General features: G+C 41.7%; 2 protein-coding genes across 2 annotated transcripts in view; one reads left to right on the top strand and one right to left on the bottom strand.

Moving 5' to 3' along the window:
• Positions 1-847: 847 nt before the first annotated feature.
• On the bottom strand, positions 848-14,508 carry DCUN1D5 (defective in cullin neddylation 1 domain containing 5). Its single transcript, XM_042838983.1, has 8 exons — positions 14,367-14,508; positions 11,428-11,519; positions 9,300-9,370; positions 9,019-9,110; positions 3,057-3,165; positions 2,860-2,964; positions 1,944-2,046; positions 848-1,174 (listed from the first exon to the last, which is right to left on the bottom strand). Exons 1-8 carry the CDS (start codon positions 14,444-14,446, stop codon positions 1,119-1,121), a joined length of 708 nt encoding a protein of 235 aa, XP_042694917.1. The 5' UTR covers positions 14,447-14,508; the 3' UTR covers positions 848-1,118.
• A 417-nt stretch (positions 14,509-14,925) lies between these two features.
• DYNC2H1 (dynein cytoplasmic 2 heavy chain 1) overlaps positions 14,926-24,407 on the top strand; it is a 135,233-nt gene continuing 125,751 nt past the window's right edge. Inside the window, exons 1-11 of the mRNA XM_042838934.1 lie at positions 14,926-15,114; positions 17,096-17,266; positions 17,823-17,958; positions 18,348-18,466; positions 18,990-19,134; positions 20,472-20,704; positions 20,994-21,128; positions 21,224-21,337; positions 21,489-21,600; positions 21,773-21,897; positions 22,768-22,943. Of these exons, the coding sequence (XP_042694868.1) occupies positions 14,926-15,114; positions 17,096-17,266; positions 17,823-17,958; positions 18,348-18,466; positions 18,990-19,134; positions 20,472-20,704; positions 20,994-21,128; positions 21,224-21,337; positions 21,489-21,600; positions 21,773-21,897; positions 22,768-22,943 (1,655 nt within the window). The remainder of the gene's footprint in view (positions 15,115-17,095; positions 17,267-17,822; positions 17,959-18,347; positions 18,467-18,989; positions 19,135-20,471; positions 20,705-20,993; positions 21,129-21,223; positions 21,338-21,488; positions 21,601-21,772; positions 21,898-22,767; positions 22,944-24,407) is intronic.

Here is a 24,407-nt window from a genome sequence, read left to right as displayed (position 1 = left end):
TTTGTTTTCTTATATTTACTCATTAAAATCCTGTTTCTTCTCAAAGATGGCATTCAGATTCCTGGGCAGAAAGGTGGAGTGACAACCTTTAAATAAAGTTGAAGTTTGTCACAAAAACCGCCTAAACAGGCAATCACAGTAATTATTGTTCTCAACACATGAATAACAGGGTAAAAATTAATAGCCTGTTACATACGGGTCAAAAACAGATGATTCAAGTCTTTCTTACATCACAGAAAAACTTCAAGAGAGGTAAAAGAAAGTCATGCTGTGAATGCTTCCAGTCTAAAACACGAAAGAAGCAAAGCTTGAAGGCAGGTCTTTCCAGCTTTCCCTTTTTATATATAAATTGCACTTCTTATCCAAAGCAACTCAAAGTCTAAGTTGTAATAGAAATTTGGAGCTGCAGTACGGTATCAGAGTACCTTTGTTTGACATCTGAAGTACAGGTAACTAGTTTCCAGCTACCGTGCATCCACAGCCACACGTGAGCTCCACACCTTCCTGCTTAACAAAGCATCTGCCATTAAATGCCATGCCACTGGGTGAGTACAGAACAGAACAAAACAGAGCTTAAGGCCTTTATCTCCAGAAGGAGCTGAAAAGTGTGGCACAACCCATGACCAATACTTAATACTCAAATTAACACACCCCCACCCAGGGCTCAAATAATTAGTCACTCTTTCTAACGTTTCTTTCACAAGACAATCATACCGCCAGCAAGCAACAGTGCCAGGTAAGCATTTTTAAGGTCTCAATAAATCATAACAAAGGGCACTTCTGAGAAAGATCATTTTAAAGATTTGGTTCTAGAAATAGACACCACACTCACATTCAAGGGACATTCTTCACTTTTAGGCCTTTGTCACAAATCTGAATCTTTATTGTTCTGAAAGAAATGCTATAAATGTAAGACTCAAAACAAGAACTCCAACTTTCAGTCTCGGAAGAGGTGTGGTTCAAATGCCCATATCACATGTAACAAGAAAACTTCCTTAGAAAAGGAAAAAAATTACTGTAAAGTCTTTCATAAAAATGAAAATGCAATCCGATGTTTTTCTCATTAGTTTGTGTACAGGCGGGCACCAAAAAAACTTGCATTTTCTTTTGAATTCTTGCTATGACGCTTGACGAACTTTCTGCCATTCGACAAACTCATCCAGAAGTACAGGCCCTGCAAAAGGAAGAAACTCAGAGTAATATCTACCACAGTCTTTCAAACATTTTCTCTTAACATACAGAGGTTAAAACTGAGCCTAGGCAACATGCACGTTAACCCTTACAGCCAAACACTTATGAAGACATGAGATGACTACAATCACTTCAATCCAAGGGTGGAATGAATAACACTACACACTGAACTACAAAAAAAGGTATTCTTAACACACATAATAGGCGTGCTGAACTGAATGGAAAGCATCAGAGTATATTCTAAAATGGGGCAAGTGACTCCTTCTTGCTGGAACTTCCAGAATTACACAATTAGAAACGCAGAATAAAATGGGATAACCACTGCAATTCAGTTATAGTAGGCCTGACTATCAGCTAAGTGTAGACTTCAAGCTCCCTAAAGCATTTCTCAAGTACCAGCAGTTAGGCTACTTTATAATTTAACTAGAATTCATTACGTGTAAGTGTAAAAGAAGAGTTTGCTATTTACAGTTTAGCTTGCAAATAGTGTTTTCCTGTAGTAAGCAGCTTTACTAGATCCTTAAGTGGATATAAGTTGGCTTAGGTACATCGTCATGCCACAGACTTGCTTCTAAAATTAGTACCTGCAGTTCAGAAACGAGTGGCTGTTAGGACAGTTATCTATGTGTTTCTGGAAAATAATTAGTTTTCCCTTCAAAGTACTGCTTCTGCTATTTAATGTACTCATGTTTTATGCCAATTAAAAATGCTAACAATAATAGCTGAATAAATGAAATGTTATGAGTACTTACATGCACCATCTTCATCATAGTTGCTAAGATCTGCATGGACAGTTCTGCTGAACTCTAGCACATTGTACCACTGGTCCTTGTTCATGACTCTATACTTCGATTGCTAGGAAAAGAATTTAATTTCAAAACATTAAAATGCCAACATTAAAATGCTGCACGTTCTTTCCAGTTTTCTCTCATTTGTAATCTTCGCTCAGTTCCTAAAAAACAATTCAGTGGGCAACAACAGCTACTCTCTCCCTTGGTTTTCCAGTTTTTAGAAGACTATGCAGCACATATTCCATAGCTCTAGAATTACAGAAAATAGTTTCTTGAAAGAAGATCAGAGCAAAACTGAAATAAGTTCACTGTATTCTGAAGCCTCAAAAACCTGTTTTTATCTTGCCCTCAAGTGAGGCATGCTTAGCACAGGTGCATTTCCAGAATGAACAGCTGCAGGAATCTTTTCTCCAAGATGTAAAGTAGCATTACTATGAGGACACATACTTTCCTCCAACTTATCACTGATTTTATGTCCCAAGCCTAGTATGCTGAGCAGTGTATATACATTTACACTACTAAATTGCTTGTGGCTAAGAAGAATCTTCCAGAGGCAGTCAGAGCTTAAGGTACCTAGACATCATTATCTACAGAAGGCAGATTTGAAATTAACACGTGTAGCTAAAGAGACAGGCTCTACTAATTTTACCTTTATTGCCTAATTAAGATGGAATTTTGTTGCCTTCGATTGGAGAAGGGGAGAGAGGAAAAGTGATCTGTGATGTATATAAGAACATCACTGTTTCAGAAGGAGCCTGAGGAAGGGAAAAGGAGAAACCTGGATACATTCTTGACCCGAACAACACAAATCCTGAAATCTTCTCATGAAACTGCCCAACTAGCATTCTATCATTCTAAAACTCAAGGAAACGCCTACCTCCAGGTACTGATAAAATACTGAAAACAGTGGCCAAGTTCTTCCAAGCAGAAGCGCTAACATGGATTTTGCAGTATCAATATCAAGACTTCGCTGGTCTTTGTCCTAGAGTTACATAAAGAAAGCACAAGAACACTGAAGTACAAACTCACTGAATAACTAAAATTATAACTTCTCTAAGATGCCAGTAGCCTTACCCTTGCAAAATCAAAGGCATATCTGTAGATATTCTTAAAGGATGAGATGTCATTCAACTGTGACCGCAAGAAGTCAAATTTACTCTGTAACTTTTCTGTACAGTCACACCTTAAAATAAAGGAGAACAAATGGTGTTAGAAGTTCAAAACAAAACATTTGGACCATGAAAAATGCCAGGAAGAGTAAAAAAAATAAAAGTAACTACAATCAGCAAATTACAGAATCACAGAACTGTAGGGGTTGGAAGGGACCTCCAGAGATCATCGAGTCCAACCCCCCTGCCAAAGCAGGTTCCCTACAGCAGGTTGCACAGGTAGGCATCCAGGCAGGTCTTGAACATCTCCAGAGAAGGAGACTCCACCACCTCCCTGGGCAGCCTGTTCCAGTGCTCCGTCACCTCACTGTAAAGAAGTTCTTGCGCACATTTGTGCGGAACTTCCTATGCTGCAGTTTCCAGCCGTTTCCCTTTGTCCTGTCTCCACTCACCACTGAAAAGAGTCCGGCCTCGCCATTCTGCCCCCCACACCTTAGATATTTATAGACCTGGATCAGGTCCCCTCTCAGTCTCCTTTTCTCAAGGCTGAACAGACCCAGTTCACTCAGCCTTTCTTCATAGGGGAGATGCTCCAGGCCCTTCACCATCTTTGTGGCCCTCCGCTGGACTCCTTCCAAGAGATCCCTGTCTTTTTTGTACTGGGGAGCCCAGAACTGGACGCAGTACTCCGGATGAGGCCTCCCGAGGGCAGAGTAGAGGGGGAGGATCACCTCCCTTGACCTGCTGCTCTTTTTAATGCACCCCAGGATGCCATTGGCCCTCTTGGCCACAAGGGCACACTGCTGGCTCATGGCCAACCTGTCGTCCACCTGGACACCCAGGTCCCTCTCCGCAGAGCTCCCCTCCAGCATTCATAATGCTGTGGAGGTGATGCGAACACTGGACATGCTCAGAAATTTGCAGCTGACGACTGCTGAGGTTCTGTAAACAAGATTTTTTTTTTTTAAAGTATCAGCAATATCAGCTTTTTAAAAACCCATCAACTGTACTTCTAAAAAAAAGTCCTTCCATGCCATACCCATTATTTCCTTACCTTTCAATCATTCTTAACTTTGTAGACAACAGTACTCAACACGCACTGAAGTGATACAGCCCTTACTTACAGCTGGATTCTGTTCCATACACCTTTGGGAAAAAAGCCCAAAAACTAAAAAACACTTCCAAGTCCATACCTGTGCAAGTAGCAGGATTCAGCAGGTGCTTAGCAAAACTTAATGAGGTCTGGGAGTGTTTTATGACTGATAAACACAAGCTCTGATAAGCCCGTATCACCTGGACTAGTCTGTAGCTATTGAACCGAAAACTCACAAGTTGAGCAAGGATTTACCAGTCTGTTAGTTGGTATGAAAACCTTTTGGTAAAAACCCTCTCTACTACTAATCCCAGGAAGGAAAGTCTTCCTGTACTTTACCTAGCAATCACTTCTTTCATAATAAAAAATTGGTTAGCTTCACCAACACTGGCACTGTAGAATGGAATTTACTCGTGTAAATCCTGTAGTAAAGGCTCACTCTAAAAGAACAGTTCACACAGAATCACAGAACCACCCGGGTTGGAAGGGACCTCAAGGATCATGTAGTTCCAACCCCCCTGCCTAGCAGGGCCACCAAACACACACATTCAGATCAGGTTGCCCAGGACCCCGTCCAACCTGGCCTTAAACACATCCAAGGACGGGGGATGTTGTTACATTATAATCACATTTTATTTTTATAAAAATAACAGCTGTGTTGGGTTAAAAAAAAATCCACCTTCTTCTGTTCTCTGTTTGACAGAAGCAGTACTTTCAGAAACACAGAGATATATGCATAAATACTTCCTCTGGGGTACCCGCCTGCCTCCTGGCAGCCTGCCTCTCAGAGAACATATTCTTTAAGGACTTGCACCAGAAGTCCTCAGCAACGGGCATTTCAGGAGTCCTGCAGCACACTGCCAAGATGTTGCACCTTGATGGGGAACTTTCCCTGCAGCTGATATTCCTGTTCATCAGTTCTGCTAGCCCATGCAAGCACATATGCAGGTCTGTCTCTATCAGAACAGCTGCAATGAGAAAAATGTAATGATTCCAGCTAGTGAAGCCTTTTTGCTCAGTGGAACGCTTTTGTTATTGCCTCCAGCAGCATGTAGGTAAAGCAGGGCAAAGTCCAAGCTAAGATTAGTGCTAAATAAACAATTACCTAATTATGTTCCGTATTTAAATTATAAGAACTTGTTTATATTATTAACAAAATAAACAACTTAAAACTCAACTGAGATTATTTATCATAAAATACATACAAACGTCAGCATACCTACGTCTCCTACAAAACACTTTGTTAAAGTTGCTCAAATATAAGTGTAAATACAAAGTGAAACTGCTATTATTGTCTATTCTGTAATTGGTAATATCAATCAGTACTGGTACCAGTGCTAACTGACATCTTGGTCAGCAACATGGACACTGGGTTTGAACGTGCCTTCACAGCAAGTCAGCCCACGACACAAAGCTGAGTGGTGCTGTCAACACGCTGAGGGAAAGTGACACCACACAGAGAGACCTGCACAGGCTGGAGTGAGATGCCCATGTGAACGTCATGCACTTGAGCGCTATCAAATGCAAAGTTTTGCACCTAGGTTGGGGCAATCCCTAAGCACAAACTCAGGCTGGGCAGAAAACAGATTGAGAGCAGCACTGATGAGAAGGGCTTCAGGATGTTGGTTGATGAAAAGCTCAGCAAGAGCCGGCAATGTGTGTCTGCAGCTCAGAAGGCCATACCACAGCTTCATCAAAAGAAGCACAGCCAGTAGACCAAGGGAGGTGACCCTACCCTCCACTTCGCTCTTGTGAGCCCCTACATGCAGTATCACAAGTGGGCCCCCAGCACAAGGACACAGACTTGCTAGAGGAGGTCCAGAGGAAGGTCACGAGGATGCTTAGAGGGCTGGAACACCTCTCCGATGAAGACAGGCTGAGAGCTGGTGTTACTGGAGTTATTTAGCCTAGAGAAGTTCTGAGGATACACTATAGAGGCCTTCCGATACTCACAAGTGGCTTGCAGAGTAAATGGGGGAGGAACTCTTTGTCATGGAATACAGGGATAACAGTTCAAAACTTGAAGAGGGGAGATTTTGGTTAGATGTTAGGAAGAAATTCTTTACTCAGAGTGAGGTGAAGCACTGGCACAACATTCTCAGAGACATTATGGGTGCCCCATCCCTGGAGATGTTCAAGGCGTGGTTGGACGGGGCCCTGGGCAGCCTGATCTAGCAGGTGGCAGAACTGCCCACAGCAGGGGAGTTGGAACTACGTGTTCTTTAACGTTCCTTCCAATCCAAACCATTCCATGATTCGCTCATACGTACTGTAACACAAAAGTAATTTCCTTAAAAAAAAAATTAAGGAATAAATGAAAGCGCGCTACATCTCAAGATGCTACTGCGGAGCTATTGTCAACCTATTTAAAACTGAGCAGTTTAATCCATCACATTCAGACACACTGCTCTGAGGTCTGATACAGGGACATATCATTTAAAGCCACTTCCACACTCAGTCAGTGATTCTGTTCACACTGGTACACTAAGTAGTTTCCAAACCACTCTTTTATAAACACAGCTGTTTCTGTGTCTGCATCATGAAGATGACTGAGATCAATGGGAATCAAGTTTTCATATTAAAAAAAAAAAAGTGCTAAGACAGTCCTTTATTAACAGCAAGTGCAGTGACAGCCTTCATATTGCAACTAGATGTTTTACTTTGTGGGTATGTGGAGCCCACAGCTGACAAACACACAAATCTCCTTCTCCACTATTTGTCATATACCTAGAGTTCAATGCTCGAGTTATTCAGTCTCCAAAGACTTGAAAGCAAAATGTAAGTAAGCAGTCACTTGCTAAGGGCTATTCATTTCATCCTAACAAGGCATCTGAAAGAGCTGAAATAAGTTGTGCAGCTGAGGCGCTCTGCTGACAATGAGAAAAGTTTCAGACATTCAGATGATTAGTGTAGATGCAGGGAACCAGATTTCATATATATGAAAATGTCATGGACCACCCTACCAACATGATATACTAGAATCCTTACTTCCATAACTTAAGTATGATCAACTTCCATTTAATGCATGATCCACCTTAATTTTGACAGTAAATACCATAACACATAGCTATTTTTCTCCTCTTCTCTGTAAGAACAAATTTCATCAGTGTATCACAAAACCACAGATTAAAAGAAATAATCCTGCAAATGAAGAATGCTACTTCAAGATTCAGGCATTCAAATGTTGGCATTTAATTGCAGCCAAGAGCTTAGATTTTAATGTCTTCAGCTTTATGTGCTGCCATTCATAGAGCTCTAGCCAACCAACCCACAAGAGTAATTCAGCTGACCAAACTGGCCAGTACACCAGGCTTTGGTGTACACTGAATGCCACCTTACGTTCCAGTGCATTCACCAGATCTAGAGAAACTGCAGTAAGAGCTTAAGAAATCCAGCTGTTGCACATTAACCACACATTTAGATGTCTTGACTTGAATTCCACCCAGTGCTGACGATGCAATTACGTGACAAGGTATTCCATGCATTTTGAAATAAAGATTCTGTAGTACAGTTCAGACTTAGGACACATGCTGGGCTTTTAATACTTGCAATGTTATTTCTCCATGCAAAACTGTAATAATGCTGTGCAAGAAAATAATGATCCTGCTGGTCTAATAGCGTAAATCCTTCTCTTTCAAAACTTCTGTCAAACCTTTAACAAGAACCTGGAGTCCCTTGATCCCTGTAGAGTCCGTTATTATGATCCCCCATTCCCAGAAAGCACAAAGAACACAAGTCTACAGATTTCTTCTTTTTTAAGCCATTGAGCCTTCAGTTCTCTCATATGAGTGTCACAGGTTGACCAGATGCTTAGCCTACAGCCTGGTGCTATACCACTGTTTTGCTCCCCCCAAGTAACTGTTTTAGCCTTAGGTAGGTGCTTCAATTATGTTTGTTTATATAGAGATGCATAAAAGTAAAATATATATTTTGTCTTAAATACATTACATCTACAGGATGATGAGCTCTATTCTTAAAATGAAGATTTAATTCTTAAGTACACGAGATCATTACAGACAGAAATTAAGTCTACAGTATTGGCTCTGAAGAGTTGCCATACTCCATGCATGTCTGTGCACACAATCAGCTAGACTGGCTGATTTTTGAAGCCTTCTAGTTGGTATAAAAATTAAGTTCCTTATAGAATTGACTTATACTTATTTACTACAGTACATCTAAAAATGAATACAGTTTAACTGAATGCGGTATCATAACAAATCACCCTTGAAACATTAATGAATCCTAAGGTTCATAAACAACAAAGCAACAGCTGAGCCTAGCTCACCAAAAGCTAACAGTTATACAAACAGGCATCTCTAGCATTTTCCAAAAAAAAAAAAAAAAAAAAAAAATCCTACTCGCAGGAGGATTTGAGAAATCTACTTATAAACTGAAAAAGCATCATTCAACTTAATCAATTAATAATGGCTTCTGACCTGTATCTAGTAGATAATAACAATAAACAGTAGATTATCAAAAACAGGCCTCATCTCTAAAGCTTGGATATCAGTAACCAGCTTCTCAGAATACCAGTGCTGAGATAGAAGCAGATCTGAGATGTCCTTGAACATGTATCTGGTAACTGGTATTTTAACATGCCATCAAAACCTGATTAAGATTAGACAAACTTTTAGTGAAGTCATCAGATTCCCAATCTGATGAAATACAATAGCTACTTCAGCTGGTGACTGAAACCAGACCTAAAAACCAAGAGCTTCTGTGTCTTATTGCCAACATACAAGAAATAGTGGGCAAGATTCATTAAGGTACAGGTATAAAAATTTAATAGAACGTTCAAATTTGATATGTAAAAAACAAACAAAAACCCTCTTACTGTAATGAGGTCATCCCCTTTAACCATTCTTCCTTGGTAAAAAATCCCATGCTTTCAGCCTCTAGCTTCCAGGCTAAAACTAACATAATAATCTGGTGGAAACAAACAAGGGGAAAAAAACGGAGTTAGTATGTAAGAAAAAACTGATTTCTAGACTTCTTTTGAAGAAAACTCCAAATATTCAAACAAGATATGCAACTCTGCTTACTGAAACGAAGAGCTGTACATGCAACTAAGTCTAATCCAGTAAAAGTGTGATTAGTATTGTGAAAGAAACCTACATTTTCAGGTTCGACACCAATGTCTTCACAGAACTTTTCCATTCCTTCAGGCCCCACAACATCGTCAGGACCTTCGGAACCAAAAACAAACCAAAATTAAATAGAAGTAACATTTAATGAATGTAAATTACATTTGAATTATCACATTCCAAGGTAGAATTAGACAATGTTTTATACTTATACAATGTTTTATAGCTTATATAAAGCTATCTTTAAGAACACCGCATTACTTTATTAATTAGATTTTGTATTACAGCCATTGTATCAGCTGCAACATGCAGACAGGTATGAAATGCTTGTCAATGACATAACTGTAAGGACCAAAAGCAAAAGGCATGCAGAACTGCTGTGAATTGCCTTCCCAGAACAGCGTACAACTATTTTATTTCACTTATGTGGGTTTTCAGAAGCATCCACTGAGCTTCACACAGACACAGCTAAACTCAGCGAATGTCATCTCTGCCCTATGAATAATGTTCTCCAAATAGTTATTTTACCAGCACAAAAAAACCTACATCTGTCTGACCTACCTGTTGCCATTATGGGTTTGCTCTATCATTGCAGATAACGATTCTTATAATAAATATTAACCCTTTATGATCAAAGCAGTATAATAAATCTGAAAAAAATGCTGGGCAAAAAGTAATAAAAGCCTTGGCTACAATGAAAAGAACTGAGATCAGAACACTTAATATTATGCTGTTACCTTTCACTTATAATACAAAGAATGCCTAAAAAAGCAGCAATAGATTGTATTTAGAGAGCATATACGGACACTGCAAAATGGATTGTTTCCCTGAGTCCCTCTGGTTTCAGCTATTTCTGCTAAGCCTGTTCCAAAAACTTCCAGGCAACCCAATATTATCAGGGGGCTTTCTGACATGCTGTTTTGTGATTTGAGATCTTGATGTTAACACTGCTTTAATGAACATGAGCCCATGTGAATGGCAAAGGCTATGTGCTCAAGAACAAAATACCACAGAATGTTTGAGAAATGTTGCTACTTTAAAAAAGAAAAAGAAAAAAAGCTGTTCTGTTTCTCTGTTTAAATTATGAAGAGATACAAGATATGGCATATTTAGATTACTGGTTAACTAACAATTATGACTCCCTACAATGAATTCTTGATTGAACAACAATAAAATATATAAGCCTTAAAAGATTAAAGGCACTTGAGTTACTTGCATTGTAAGAAGAAAAACAGAACAGAGAGGAAATTTTCCACAGGAAAGACTTCAAAACAGTACAGCTCAAATCTAATTGAGAATGCAGATTACTAGAATCAAGAGTAGTTCATTACTCTGGAAACACTGTCAGTAAGGGACTGGTTTTGAATCATAGCCTCAAACCAATCCCTGTAAGATAAAACATCAGCTCATTTCATATTGAGAACTGAGGCAATAAAGAATTTTAGTCACCAGTTAGCCAAGATGGACTTTAGTTAGTGACTATGTAAGAAAAGAAACTGATCATAGTTTACAGATGCAGAATTTCTAATCATACTGCAGTTTATTTACTAATTATAATTGTTCAGTGAGTGCTGCAATATACATTAGACATTTTCTCAAGGCAGCTACTACTTGGGTAGTGAGTTAATTTATTCACAAGAGGGTACTTCCAGCACTTGTGAACAAGACCTTAGTTATTTATGACATAAAACATGTTAGGACAGATTCTCAGCAGAACCAGTATAAACATCTATCAACCTTTTTCTGAAATATGAAAACATGGAGCTTAGTTCATTAATTATTATTTCATTATCATTCCAATTTGATTACAAACAAGATCACTGGAGAAATAAATTTCTATCTAAATGCTCATGGTCCCAACTTCTACTTGTCCTTTCCTAATGAGCAGCAGAATCCCTCAGTTCAACACTGCATACCATGCAACATCAGTCATTTTATTTTGACAAATGCCATGTAAAATTATGAAGCACAGAGGAAGAAGAGAAAAACAAGAAGACAAACCCTGAGAATGTGTTAGCAAAAGCCATATGAATTCAAGCGTATATGGACGTACTTACGTCTCCATGAGGACACAAAGCAAAAATGCAAATAATATCTGACGTATTTATTTGTTTTAAACAAAGCCATGCCATTTTAAATATGAATATACTGCATATTACCTGCATATTCATGAAACCATGCTAGGCACTTCTTGCTTGAAAAATGTTCCTCTCCGCTTATTACTTTACCAGACGCTTGTGACCTGCAATAGCTTGTAGAAACAGAAGGACAAGAAGTGTTATTTTAATGTGAGAAATGGGAAACCAGTTACATTGTGTTTATTTTTAACTTCAAATTAAGCCAACTGTTTAATGAAGTCAATATACACAAAAAAGCTGAATTTAAGAGGCAATTGACAGCCGTCCTATTTCAACACTCACTGGAACAAGGAATTACCTCGGAAAACAACCTTACCTTAGCCTGATTTATTCCAACTATGACTTTTACTGATATGCTGAAATACTGCTACCTGATAGATGCTAAACCAAAAATCCACACGCAGGTGTTCAAAACGTCACCTCTTAGTAACTCAAATGCCTTAGCTACTCACAGATACACACACACACACACACAAATATATGTAAGACTTTAATGTTGGTCTCTACTAAACAGCATGATCTTCAATCAAGGGTGCTGAATATGCACAGATCCAATTTAGGTCATCAGGAGCTGCAGTTTGACATATTTAAAAGTCAGGCTATTTATATTTAGGCACCCAAATTTGGGAAGAAAACTCGGTCAGCTTGTTTATATTAAGCATGTAACTAAATCTCTAAGTTCTACGGCTGTTTGGTGCACATACAAGAATAGTATTATACAGCCTATGGAAAGACCCAAACAGCTGTGCACAAGCAGCTCCCACTCCCTACATTACCTTCCTTATGTGCCACAATATCCTTTTCATCTAGGAAGCCAATTTTTGTAACATAGCATTCTTCAAAAGAATGCACAACATAACTGATTGTTTCCAGTAAAAACATGACTACATGAAAACATCTTTATTCAGTAAGAAGCACCTTTACAAAGCATTCTCCTTTCAAACAGAGTACTTCTAGAATGTGCTATGATTACTTCTAAGAACTAGGTGAAAGTAGTTGGAGCTGCATAATTTTAAATCCTCTCATACCAAGACTGCCATTTTAAAAATAAAAATGTCAAACAAAGAAAGAATGGTTCAATTCTAAAGGTGCTGGTCAATTTCAGCTCCTACATATTGCTTTAAGCTTCCCTAGAAGAAAAAGCAGCACTAAGATGAAGCCTTATGTTCTGAAAGCTACAATTCAAGGTATACAACACAAATAGCCAAAGGCCCTTAACAACACTAGTCACTAGGAAGGAAGAGCCATACTACTGTGTGTTGGTTTCAGTCACGTTAGCGTATAGCTATTTCTATAGATATATAAATGTTTCATTAAATATTAGCAATATATTGCTGCATTTAAACACTCCATTAGAAATGCTCCTATCTTCACCATTTTGTGACCAGCTAATACAAATATTCATTTTTGGTTATCAGTGTTCAAGAACTGAAACTGGAACAGCTGCAGAGAATGGCTATGATAGGCAAGGAAACTGAAAATCTGTCATACAAACCAGAAGAATTTAGACTGCTTCACAAAGTAAAGCATCAGAAAAGACAAATTCTCACTCTAAATGCTCTAAGAGGTGGAACCACGAGAAAGAAGCACTACATAGAGCATGACTCAACTATCCCTTCCAACTCAGGCTGTTCTGTGATTCCATTATAATGTTAGCAGAACGGTTATTAAGTAGTGGCTCTGAATAAGTTCAGACTGAAAATAAAAGATCATCAACACCCGCAGTAAGCGGCCTCTGGAGCAGTTACCCACAGTAAATAGTCATAACAAAATAGAAGCTGAGGTGCTTCTGCTCTAAGTTCAAGTTTGGTCAACCTAAGAGGAAGAGCCTATGCTGCAATTTCTTGCAAAAGCCATTCCTGTAGCACTGATTTCATAAGTCCGTTGTATTCTAATGTCTTCAGGATGTTTATTGTAACCACTACATTACTATTATGCTTGGAAAGTTCTCAGAGATAGAGAACGCCTGCGGTTTCTTACAGAAAGCCACATGGGATGCTCCTGCTGCTACGCTGTAGCATTCTAATGGCCATTTTCAGGCACCATGGCTCAAGTGGCCTCTTTATGCATGTCAATCAACAAAACTCTTTTGGATCTGGACAGTGAGATCACATCTGGAACACTGTACAGTTCTGGGCTCCTCAGTTCAAGAAAGACATGGAACTCGAGCGAGTCCAGCAGAAGGCCACAAAGATGATGAGGGGCCTGGAGCATCTCCAGCATGAGGAAAGGCTGAGAGACCTGGGGCTGCTGAGCCTGGAGGAGACTGACGAGGATCTTATCACTGTTGATAAACATCTAAAGTACAATCACTGTTTATAAGTAGCTAGAGTACAAGGCTCAAGTCGACAGGACTAGGCTCTATCCAGCAACATGCAGCAACAGAACTAGGAGCAACAGGCAGAGCCTGGAACACAGGAAGTTGGGTACAAACATGAGGAAGAACTTCTTTACTGCCAGTGTGACAGAGCACTGGAACGGGCTGCCCATAGAGACTGGGGAGTCTCCTTCCAGCCGGGTGCTTTCCTGTGCAACCTATTGCAGGGAACCCACTTTAACGGGTTTTATTACCTGCCTTTATTAATGAAACCGTTCCCGATTTTGCTTAGGGGCACACTGATCATTTCAGCGCCGGCCCTCCGACTACAGCCAACGGCACGAAAGAGGAGAGCAGCCCGCAGCAGGCGTGAGCTCAGAATGAGGCAGAAGACAGGCTGCACTCGAACCCCACGCTACAGCAGCAGGCAAAGCCCGCATGGGACACGAGCAGCTCCGCAGCGCTCCTCCTGCGGCTCTCAGCGGCCGCCACCAGCACCGCCGCGGCCGGGCAGACGGGCAGGGGGCGGGCGGAGGGGGGAAGGGCGAGGGGGGGCGATCCCCGCTCCCCGCCCGCCTACCCGCGCGAGACCCGCAACCGGCAACAGCCGCCGGAGGCCCGGCCCGCCGGCCGCAGACGCTACCTGCCGAGTTTACACTTCTTGAGGCCGGTCTCGTCCGCCGCCGCCGGCCCCGAGGATTTTCTCTTCTTCTTCACCGGCATCGTTCTGCTCCGGCCGGGGGCCGCCCCGGTGCCGGGGCTCGCCGCCTGGGCCCCCCGGGCTCAGCGCTCCTGCCGCTGCTGTCGGGCGAGAGCGGAGGCGAGAGCGGCCCCGTCTCACCCCGCTGCTGCTGGTCCCCGCCCCGCTGGGCTCGGCCGAGTCTAGTTGGGTCAGGCCGGGCCGGGCCAGGCCGGGCTCCGCCGCAGCCGCCGCGCCGGTCCGAGCAGTGAGCTTCGCGCCCGGGGCGGGAACGGGGAACCGGGCGGCAGCGGCTGCGGAGGGAACGGCGGCGACCCGGACGCAGACGGCGCGGACACGGAAGTGACAGCGCCGCGGGGGGGCGGGGCGTCCGCGGAGACCGCGCCCACGGGGGAGGGGCGGTGCCGGCCGCGCGCTTCCCTCCTCTCGGGGACGGCCGCCATTTGCGGTCGCCATAGAAACGGGGCCCGGCGACGCCGGGACGGCTGCGGGCTCCGGAGTCATGGCCGCGGAGGCGGACCCGAGGAAGCGCTTCATCTCGGCCACGGCCGCGAACTACTTCGGGCTGGACCCGGCCGCGGCTCCCGCCGCCCTCCGCGCCCGACCCGAGCTGAGCGGTTTCCTCGACGACGGCAGCGAGTTCCTGCTGGTCGTGCAGCGCTCGGGCGACGGGCTCAGCGCCTCCAACAAGGTACGGCCGTGCGCCGCCTGCCCTCGGCGGCCCGGGCCGTGTGTGACGAGCGCCGTGTGACGAGCCCGCTCGGCGGGCTGCCGTGAGCGGTGCGAGGTTTGGCGGTGTGCGGCGCCCTACTGAGCGCCTCGTCCCGGCGCTGCGGGGTCGGTGTGCGGCCAGCGAGCTGAAGAGCGGCGGCAGCTAGGGGCGAAGCGGGGTTCGTGTGGCCTCTCGTGCTGTTGTGCCGGTGGGCTGCAGTGCCCGATGTGTCGGTGCGGCTCTTGGTGCACTGATGGGTAGCGCTGTGAGCTGTGAACTCATGGGCTGGGATCTACGTAGAATCATACAGTGCTTTGGGCTGGAAGGAAGGAACCTCAAAGAGCGTCCCGTTTACAACTCCCTGCCATAGGCACGTTGCCACCCACCAGGTCAGGCTGTCCAGTGTCCCATCCAACCTAGCCTCAAGCCCCTCTGGGGATAGGGCGCTACAGCTTCTCTGGGCAGCTTGTGCTGCGGCCTCATCACTCTCCAAATGTGAAAATTTCCACCTAATTTCTGATCTAAATCTCCTCTCTTTTTAGTTCAAAGCCATTTGCCTTAACCTGTTGATGGCAGACCATGTAAAAAGCCAGTCTCCTTTCTGTTTCTGTTCAGCTCCGCTCAAGTCCTGGATGGCCACAATGAGGTTTCCCCAGAGCATTCTCTTTTGTAGGCTGAACAAGCCCAGCTCCTGCAGCCTTTCCTCCTAAGAGGACGATTCTCTAGTCATCTTCTTGGCCCTCCTCTGGACCTGATCAACAGCTCCCTCTTTCCTGAGCTAGGCGTCCCAGGCCTGGATGCAGGACTCCAAGTGGAGCCTCATGAGGGCAGAGTAGAGGGAACCATCACCTTCTTGTCCCAGGTAGGAGACGGCCACCCCTCCGTTGATGCAGCCCAGGATACAGTTGGCCTTCCATGCTGCAGGAGCACACTGCTGGCTCTGGCTCATGTCCAGCTTCTCCTCCACCAGGACCCCCGAGTCTCTGTCCATAGGACTGTTCTCAATGAGTTCTTCACCACATCAGGTGGTGCAGACTGTCAAGCCCAGTGCATTAAATGTTTAAGAACATTCTTTTGTTTTATGGATTCTTTTTTGCCACAGATTTCATTACATATTTTGGGGTAATGTTTAGAATTGTGACCATAAGTGGAAATGTGAAAGTGACAAGAGCTGTGGAACAACTTAATGACTTTACTGATGAAAAGGCATGCCTTTCTCTTTACTTGAATGATTCATAAATTACAGTAGAATTCTATAACTGCAGACTTGGGCAGTCAATACTGAGTATTTAGAACAGTGATTTCAAAGTTATGCAGTGTAAAAATGTGACAAAAAAAAAAAAAAAGATAAGGGTTTAAATCCTTCTTATTCGATCTTCTCTACACACAAACGAGAGTGAGTTTCTATTTTGCCCACAGAAAATGGTAAGTGAAGCTTTCAAAATGAAAAATAGGTATTTGTGGATATTTTATGATGAAAAAGTGTTGGAATTTACATTTCACGTTCTTGCCAACTCAGGTAGAACTATAATAAAAATTTTGATTTTCTGTGCAAATTAAATACTACCAGGGTGTTATGGTACCTGAACAGCACCAGCAGTACCAGGTGCTGGAACAGGCTGCCCAGAGAGGTTGTGGATGCCCCGACCCTGGAGGTGTTGAAGGCCAGGTTGGATGGGGCCCTGGGCAGCGTGGTCTGGTATTAAACGGGGAGGTTGGTGGCCCTGCATGTGGCAGGGATTTGGAGATACATGATCCTTGAGGTCCCTTCCAACCCTGGCCATTCTGTGATTCTCTTTATCAGAACCTGTATGGAATAATGTGGTATTTTATGTTATTTTCCTTGATGTAAAACATTTATTTAAAGCGTAATCTAGTATAACATGCAGTCAGGGAGAGTTTTCTAAACAAATGCTGTTTTTTTTTTGTCTGTGTGCTTTTTTTCCTTTCACTATTACAGATTGAAACTACTGATTCAAAGAATAATGTGCTGGTGTTCTTCAAGCTGCGACCTGATGTAATTACAGAAGATAATCTTCACAGTAATATCCTTGTGTCATCTATGCTGGATTCACCAATTAACAGCCTTTATCAAGCTGTTAGACAAGTTTTTGCACCGGTATTGCTAAAGGTGAAAAAAACACTGATTTAAACAGTCTGTAGATTTAAATTGAAAAATCAGAAATCCACAGCATATCTTAACTATTCTGACATGTATTTTTGAATGTAAGATATTTATATATTTTAAGAGGTTGAGTAATGAAAGATAGTTCTAATTTCTGAGTTAAAAAAAGACACTTTTGCCCTAGCACTCTGGGTAATGGGAAGATTCTTTCTGGTCATGTGTGTGCCTGACTAGAAATGTGGAATCCACAGGACTTTGTTTACTGTAGTTGGGGGCAGAAACAGAAGATGCTGTTCCTTGACATTAATTGTAGTGTCTCATTATGTGGGCAGCTGAGTCGCCATCCTTGGATGTGTTTAAAAACTGTTTGGATGTGGTGCTCTGGGACATGATTTAGCAGAGGGTTGTTAGAGTTGGGGTGGTATGGTTAGGTTGCAGTTGGATTGACGATCTGTGAGGCCTTTTCTAACCTGAGTAATTCCACGATTCTATGATTCTATTTTGATTAAGGGGAAATAGCAGTAATTCTTCCGAGTCACATCTTGTGACATTTTTATTGTAGGATGAAAAATGGAGTAAAACATTGGATCCCAAACTCCAGAAACTTCTAAGCGAACTCGAAGCAGGTTTGAGTACTGTGCTCAGAAGATCAGATCCTAATTGTACAGGAACAGAATTCACTGAAGATGATGTGCAAGGTTTGTTTGGCAATTATGCTTTTAATAATTAATTATCATGCTATTAATACCACTAATTTTGTAGTAATCAACATTATTAATTATATTGCTATAATAAATGCAGCTGACTTCAAATTGGGAGTAAATCGCTGATAGACTGAATTTTCAGTCTTCATAATCCCAGTGCCTGCAGAATTGTGCAGCATCTTGTCATCTGTAGTTTGGAACTGGTGGTGGTCAGCTCTGGTCTCTTGGTATGAACTTGATGCTGCATTTCATTTGAATCAGAAGTTGAAGGGTAATCAGGGAATTCTAAGGCAAAAATTTACTTTATAAGTATATTCTGACTGACAGTATTTAGTGAACATTCGTTTATTCTATATTTATACACACTCTGTTCTTATCTGCAGCTATCCTTACACCAACAGATGAATTTCAGTTCTGGAAAGAATGTGCTCAGCATGGAAATAAATTGCGTGGTAAAGAGAGAGCTTCTCATTTCAAAGACCTATTTGAAGACCTTGCAAAAGTATATTCTCTTTTATATATTCAGTGATATTTTTTTAGACATAGTTGAAAAGAGATCTTATGAAACGCAAGGCAGTGCATATTATAATTTGTTCAAAGATATGACAATATGGCTATTTAGTTAATTTTTCTTAGGCAAAAAACTTGACTTAAAATGTCATTTATGTAGTACCAAGTGACAGTGGTGCAGGGGAATGCCCAAAGTTAACAGGGAGGAGATCTGACCGTTAAATCCTAACAGCTGCTGTGGAGATATAAGAATGCTACAGTTTGTTCATGCTAACTGATTGTATTGTGCAAAATTTTAGGCACCTGGAGAGCACTTGGTTGAGTTGAACTGCTGTAATCAAATCGTTCCTTACATGAATAAGCTTAAACTAATATTTAATGTTTTTTTTGAGAGGATTCTTCCATATCCTATTATGCAGCAGATTACAGGAAATTATAGCAATTACTAGCTGCTGTAAGGTATAAATGTTTCTATGACATTATTTGCAAAGTGATTATATTTATTTTTTTCCTAGCATTATTACAACTTAGATAGTCTCTCATTACTTGAAGTTGTGGATTTAGTGGAAACTACTAAGGATACTGTTGACAATGTATGGAGGCAAACAGAACATGATCCTTATCCACAGCCACGCATGCGTAATCTCCTGGATGTAATAGGTAAATCCTTATGCAGTTTTTATTAAATAATAATTAGAGGAAAAAGTAAAATGAATCTTTGAGCACACATCTTCCTCCTTTTAAAGACGCCACTGCTAGCTTACAGTGTTAAGATGCTTGCACGTTGTAATTATGATCCATCAATATTATTTGCTTTGTGGTGTCCAGTAATTAAACCAGTTGTGGTTGATATTTTCAGGTAATTGGGAAGACAATAAATAATATCAACACGGAGATTTATACCTTCCAGCCTGTGGATTACGTTTGTCTTGCCTCTGTTAGGGTTAGGAGCTAACCAACTGGAGAGGAGCTCTCCAGAGAAGGACCTGGGTGTTCTGGTGGACTACAGGCTGGCTGTGAGCCAGCAGTCTGCCCTTGTGGCTAAGAAGGACAATGGTATCCTGGGGTGCATTATAAAGAACATGTCCAGCGGTCCAGGGAGGTGATCTCCCCCTCTACTTTGCCCTGGTGAGGCCACATCTGGAGTACTTTGTCCAGTTCTGGGCTCTCCAGTTCAAGAAAGGCAGGGAGTTTCTGGAGAGAGTCCAGTGCAATGCCACAAAGATGATGAGAGGTCTGGAGCATCTCTGCTACAAGGAGAGGCTGAGACCTGGAACTGTTCAGCCTGGAAAAGACTGAGAGGGCACCTTAACAATACTTTATTAATATCTAAGTGGTGGGAGCCAAGTGTATGGGGCCAGGCTCTTTGCAGTCGTGCCTGCTGACACAACAAGGGGAAAGGGCACAAACTGGAACACAGGAAGTTCCACAGAAACAAGAGGAAAAACCTCTTCACTTTGAGGGTGACAGGTCTGGAATAAGCTGCACAAAGAGATTATGCAGTCTCCTCTGGAGATATTCAAAACCCACCTGGATGATTTCCCATGTAACCTACTGTAGGAAACTTGCTTTAGAATCATAGAATCATTTCAGCTGAAGGGAGCATTGAAGGTCATCTAGTCCAGCATCCCTGCAGTGAGCATGTACATATACATCAAGCAGAGGGTTGGATGAGCTGGTCTTCAGAGATCCTTTCCAGCCACTATGATTCTAGGTTTGACTCCTTGTCTTTTTTTTTCCCAGAGGGTAAAATTTAATTGCATAAAAACTCAAAAGTGGATTCAGTTTGTATGGAAGTGAGGGCAGGACGTGCAGAGAGGTTGCTTTCCTCATTGTCATGACAGCAGTCCCACATCTTTGCACCATTGTAAGATACTGAACTTTCCTGATGCTGTTTGCGTGTGTAGGGAGGAGTTACAGTAGTTGGAGCTTGTTGTGAGTTTAAAGGAATTATTTTGGATAAAGAGTATATTGCTTTTGCCTACTTTGTGTTCCAGGTAGCTGTCTGGGTAGATATGTTCAGAGAAAACTAACAACTTTGAATCTGTGGGAGGATGCTTTTCACATTGTTAAAGAAAATACAAAGGCTGGCATCTTAATTTGTGAGCAGTGGGTGTCAGCTTGTGAGTACTTAACTGGACAGCTATGGCAACGTTGTACTCTGCATCAATGGAAAAATGAGAAGTATATCCCTGAATCATTAATTGAACTCTGCAAGCGTCTTGATGAGGTAATGCTCATTCTTTTTTATTTTTAATTTATCACTTATTATCATGTAAGACTACTTATTATAATCTATTTCACTGGACACAATTAAATGCCGTGGTTTTAAGTTATAAAAGGAAAATAAACCACTTCTTATAGCCTTTTCAGAGCAAGCATTCTGTAATTAAAAAAGGCTTGTATATGCCTTTAAAAACTTACTATAAAAGGTAGAGGGACATCATGCTGCTTATGTGCTTTTGCTTTAAATGTGAGTTTTATGTATGTCGAATGTATAATTTTTTTTCCTGTTGCAGGTGTTAACTGTTAGAACTCTGCATGAAAAACTGACATACTTTTTGCCATCTGGAGAACAAAATGATCTACACCTTGCTCAGGTGTTCGAGCCCTTTGCTGGCCTAAATCCTGTACACTGCAATCCTTACACAGAGGTATATTGCTTGCTTTTAATTTATAATCAAACTTTGTCTTTTTTATTTATTTATTTGAATGCTCTTAAACTAACACGTATACTTGTTACCTGTAGCCATTATGGAAAGCTGCTGTCTCTCAATTTGAAAGAATTATTGCACCCGCAGAACAAAAAATGGCAATCAAACTGAAGAAATTTATTTCAGAAATTCAAGACAGTCCTCAACAGGTACAGTTATTTTTGCAATCTGAAAACCTCCCTTCAGACAAAGTTGCTGTATTCAGAAGCAATAAGTTTTAAGCAAAGGAATAAATACTTACAGCCAAAGATTGTATTTATAAACAGCCATAAGCCAACTCTTCAAAATTTCATATTTCAGCTTCTTCAAACATTTCAGAAATATAAGGAACTGATAAAGCATCCAAATACAAGCAAAGAACTGCTTTTTGAAAGGGAAACATTGCTAGCAAGACTTCAAGATTATGTCAAAGGTAAAAGTTATCTAACAGTCTTAAAGTGCATTGATATTTTTGCAAGTAATAGAATTCTTTATTTACTAATGAATTATGTAAATTTATCCAGTATGTTTCTATAACTGCAGTAATAAATTCAAGCTTGTTCTATTAAGTTTCTGGTCTAACATGAATCATCTGCTTGTGTTAGACTATCAGACAGACTTTGAAACTCGATGCCACGGTGTTCCTGGCGATGTTTCTGGACCTCTGTCAGGCAAAAACCTTTCTGAAGTTGTCAATAACATCGTATGGGTACGGCAACTGGAGATGAAGGTAACAGCTTCCATTGCAATCTGATTCCATTACAGTTTAGGTGCACTATTATTGTGTGAACATATATAAGAATATATAGATCCTGAGATCTTAATACTCATTGATCTGTACAGTGTTCACTTGAAGTCCAAAGGGATTTCTTGATGTTACTTTTCTGAGTCATTGACATATTTCCGTGAGAACGATTGATTGATATATCCCTCCCAAAGTAATGATTAGCCCAGTTTTTTGGATTCACTTGAGTTTTGTGTGACCCATTTCAGCTCAGTATGACAGAGGGTGGAGGTCTGAAAGATGTTACTTTTCTGTAGGGCCTCCAGAAGGAAAAGCAGCAGATGAGATTTCACAATGATTTCTCCTGCTTGCTCTGCTGAAAAAAGTAATGCAAGTGATATGAAGAATAATCTCTTACAGATATGTGTCAGTTGTATGCCCATTTTAGGCTGAGCTGAGTTTTTGAATTCCTCTCAAATCTTCACAGATGGTGTTGACTAAAGTCTTGATTTACTTGTCCATGCATGGGTCTGGAATCTCATTTAAAGTGCTCTTGAGAATTGACATGGACAGTAAAGGACATGGGAGATTTGTACTTTTTATGGAACGTAAGCATGAATATGATCAGATGGGATACCCTAGGGTATCTCAACAATAGTAGACTCCTGTTGTGGACAACTTAGTCAAATCAACTTCTCAATTCACTCTAATGGGAATTTGAACATCTGGGACACAATTCAGGATTCATACTTTTTTTGTTATCTGTTTTTGGCACTTAATTGGATCTTTCCTAATACTAATTTGTATTGTGATGATTCCTATTTTCTAATTTAATACCATGAAATTAAGCTTGCTTTCTTTGTGGTTGTGTTCAAGGTGGATGATGCTATAAAGCTGTCAGAGGCTCTTCTGTCTGATTTGTCTGGGTTTCAAACTTTTCACCGGAGTGCGGGTTCCTTTCTGGAACAGTTAAAAGTATATGAACAAGAACAATTTGATGATTGGTCTAGGAATATCCAGTCAGAAGTATCAAATCCCAAATCAGGACTTCGGTAAATACATTTTCATTAAAATGATGATCATCTGTAGTGATGTGTAACTAACAGAACCTGCTTTAGGAATTACAAATTTCACAGAAATAAAAATGAACTGAGAAAGGAAATGAGAAAGTTTGTTATCATTTCACCATTCTGCCAGGATAGGTTGTTAGGATGTAGTTTACTGGACTATGCTAGTACCTGGTTCTGACATATATGTTTTGCTTGCTGTTAATACTTTTGTAATAATTTCTAGAACTCAGATGAGTATAATAGTGATTAATAGATGACACAATATGTAGTTATAAATAATTGATATTCACAAGAAATTCTGCGGTCCAAATAGAGCAGATGGAAGAAGGGTGTGTAAATCAGTTTGAACTCATAACCTGCATTCACAAAAATATGGAAATAACTGTTTATTTATTTATTTATTTATTGGCTTGGCCTTAAAGCTTCTGATTGTGTCTGGCGTCTGCGTGTTGCCAGCTTTCTCTGAGAATAGTGAGAGTTCTGCAATGCCAAGTCTTGATACTCCTTTTTAAGGATGTCAGAGAAGAGGAGGACTATCACCTTCTTTGCCCTGTTGGCCACTCTTCTCCTCTTATGATGCAGCCCAAGATACTGTTGTTGACATGGACAGGCTGGAGAGCTGGGCAGAAAAAAACCGGATGAGGTTTAACAAAAGCAAGTGTAGAGTCTTGCATCTGGAGAGGAATAATTGCGTGCACCAGTACAGGCTGGGGGATGAGCTGCTGGAGGGGAGCTCTGCAGAGAGGGACCTGGATGTCCTGGTGGATGACAGGTTGGCCATGAGCCAGCAGTGTGCCCTTGTGGCCAAGAGGGCCAATGGCATCCTGGGATGCATTAAAAAGAGCGTGGCCAGCAGGTCGAGGGAGGTGATCCTCCCCCTCTACTCTGCCCTGGGAAGGCCTCATCTGGAGTACTGTGTCCAGTTCTGGGCTCCCCAGTACAAAAAAGACAGGGATCTCTTGGAAAGAGTCCAGCGGAGGGCCACAAAGATGGTGAAGGGCCTGGAGCATCTCTCCTATGAAGAAAGGCTGAGTGAACTGGGTCTATTTAGCCTTGAGAAAAGGAGACTGAGAGGGGACCTGATCCAGGTCTACAGATATCTAAGGTGTGGGGGACAGAATGGCGAGGCCGGACTCTTTTCAATGGTGAGTGGAGACAGGACAAAGGGAAACGGCTGGAAACTGCAGCATAGGAAGTTCCGCACAAATGTGCGCAAGAACTTCTTTACAGTGAGGTGACAGAGCACTGGAACAGGCTGCCCAGGGAGGTGGTGGAGTCTCCTTCTCTGGAGATGTTCAAGACCTGCCTGGATGCCTACCTGTGCAACCTGCTGTAGGGAACCTGCTTTGGCAGGGGGGTTGGACTCGATGATCTCTGGAGGTCCCTTCCAACCCCTACAATTCTGTGATTCTGTGATTCTGTGATTCTGTGATTCTGTGATTCTGT

This window comes from Centrocercus urophasianus, unplaced genomic scaffold (assembly GCF_019232065.1).
Source record: "Centrocercus urophasianus isolate 14NV4802_14NV808 unplaced genomic scaffold, USGS_Curo_1.0 seq_9, whole genome shotgun sequence".
Classification (NCBI taxonomy): domain Eukaryota; kingdom Metazoa; phylum Chordata; class Aves; order Galliformes; family Phasianidae; genus Centrocercus; species Centrocercus urophasianus.
This window is presented reverse-complemented; position numbering and strand designations above follow the sequence as displayed.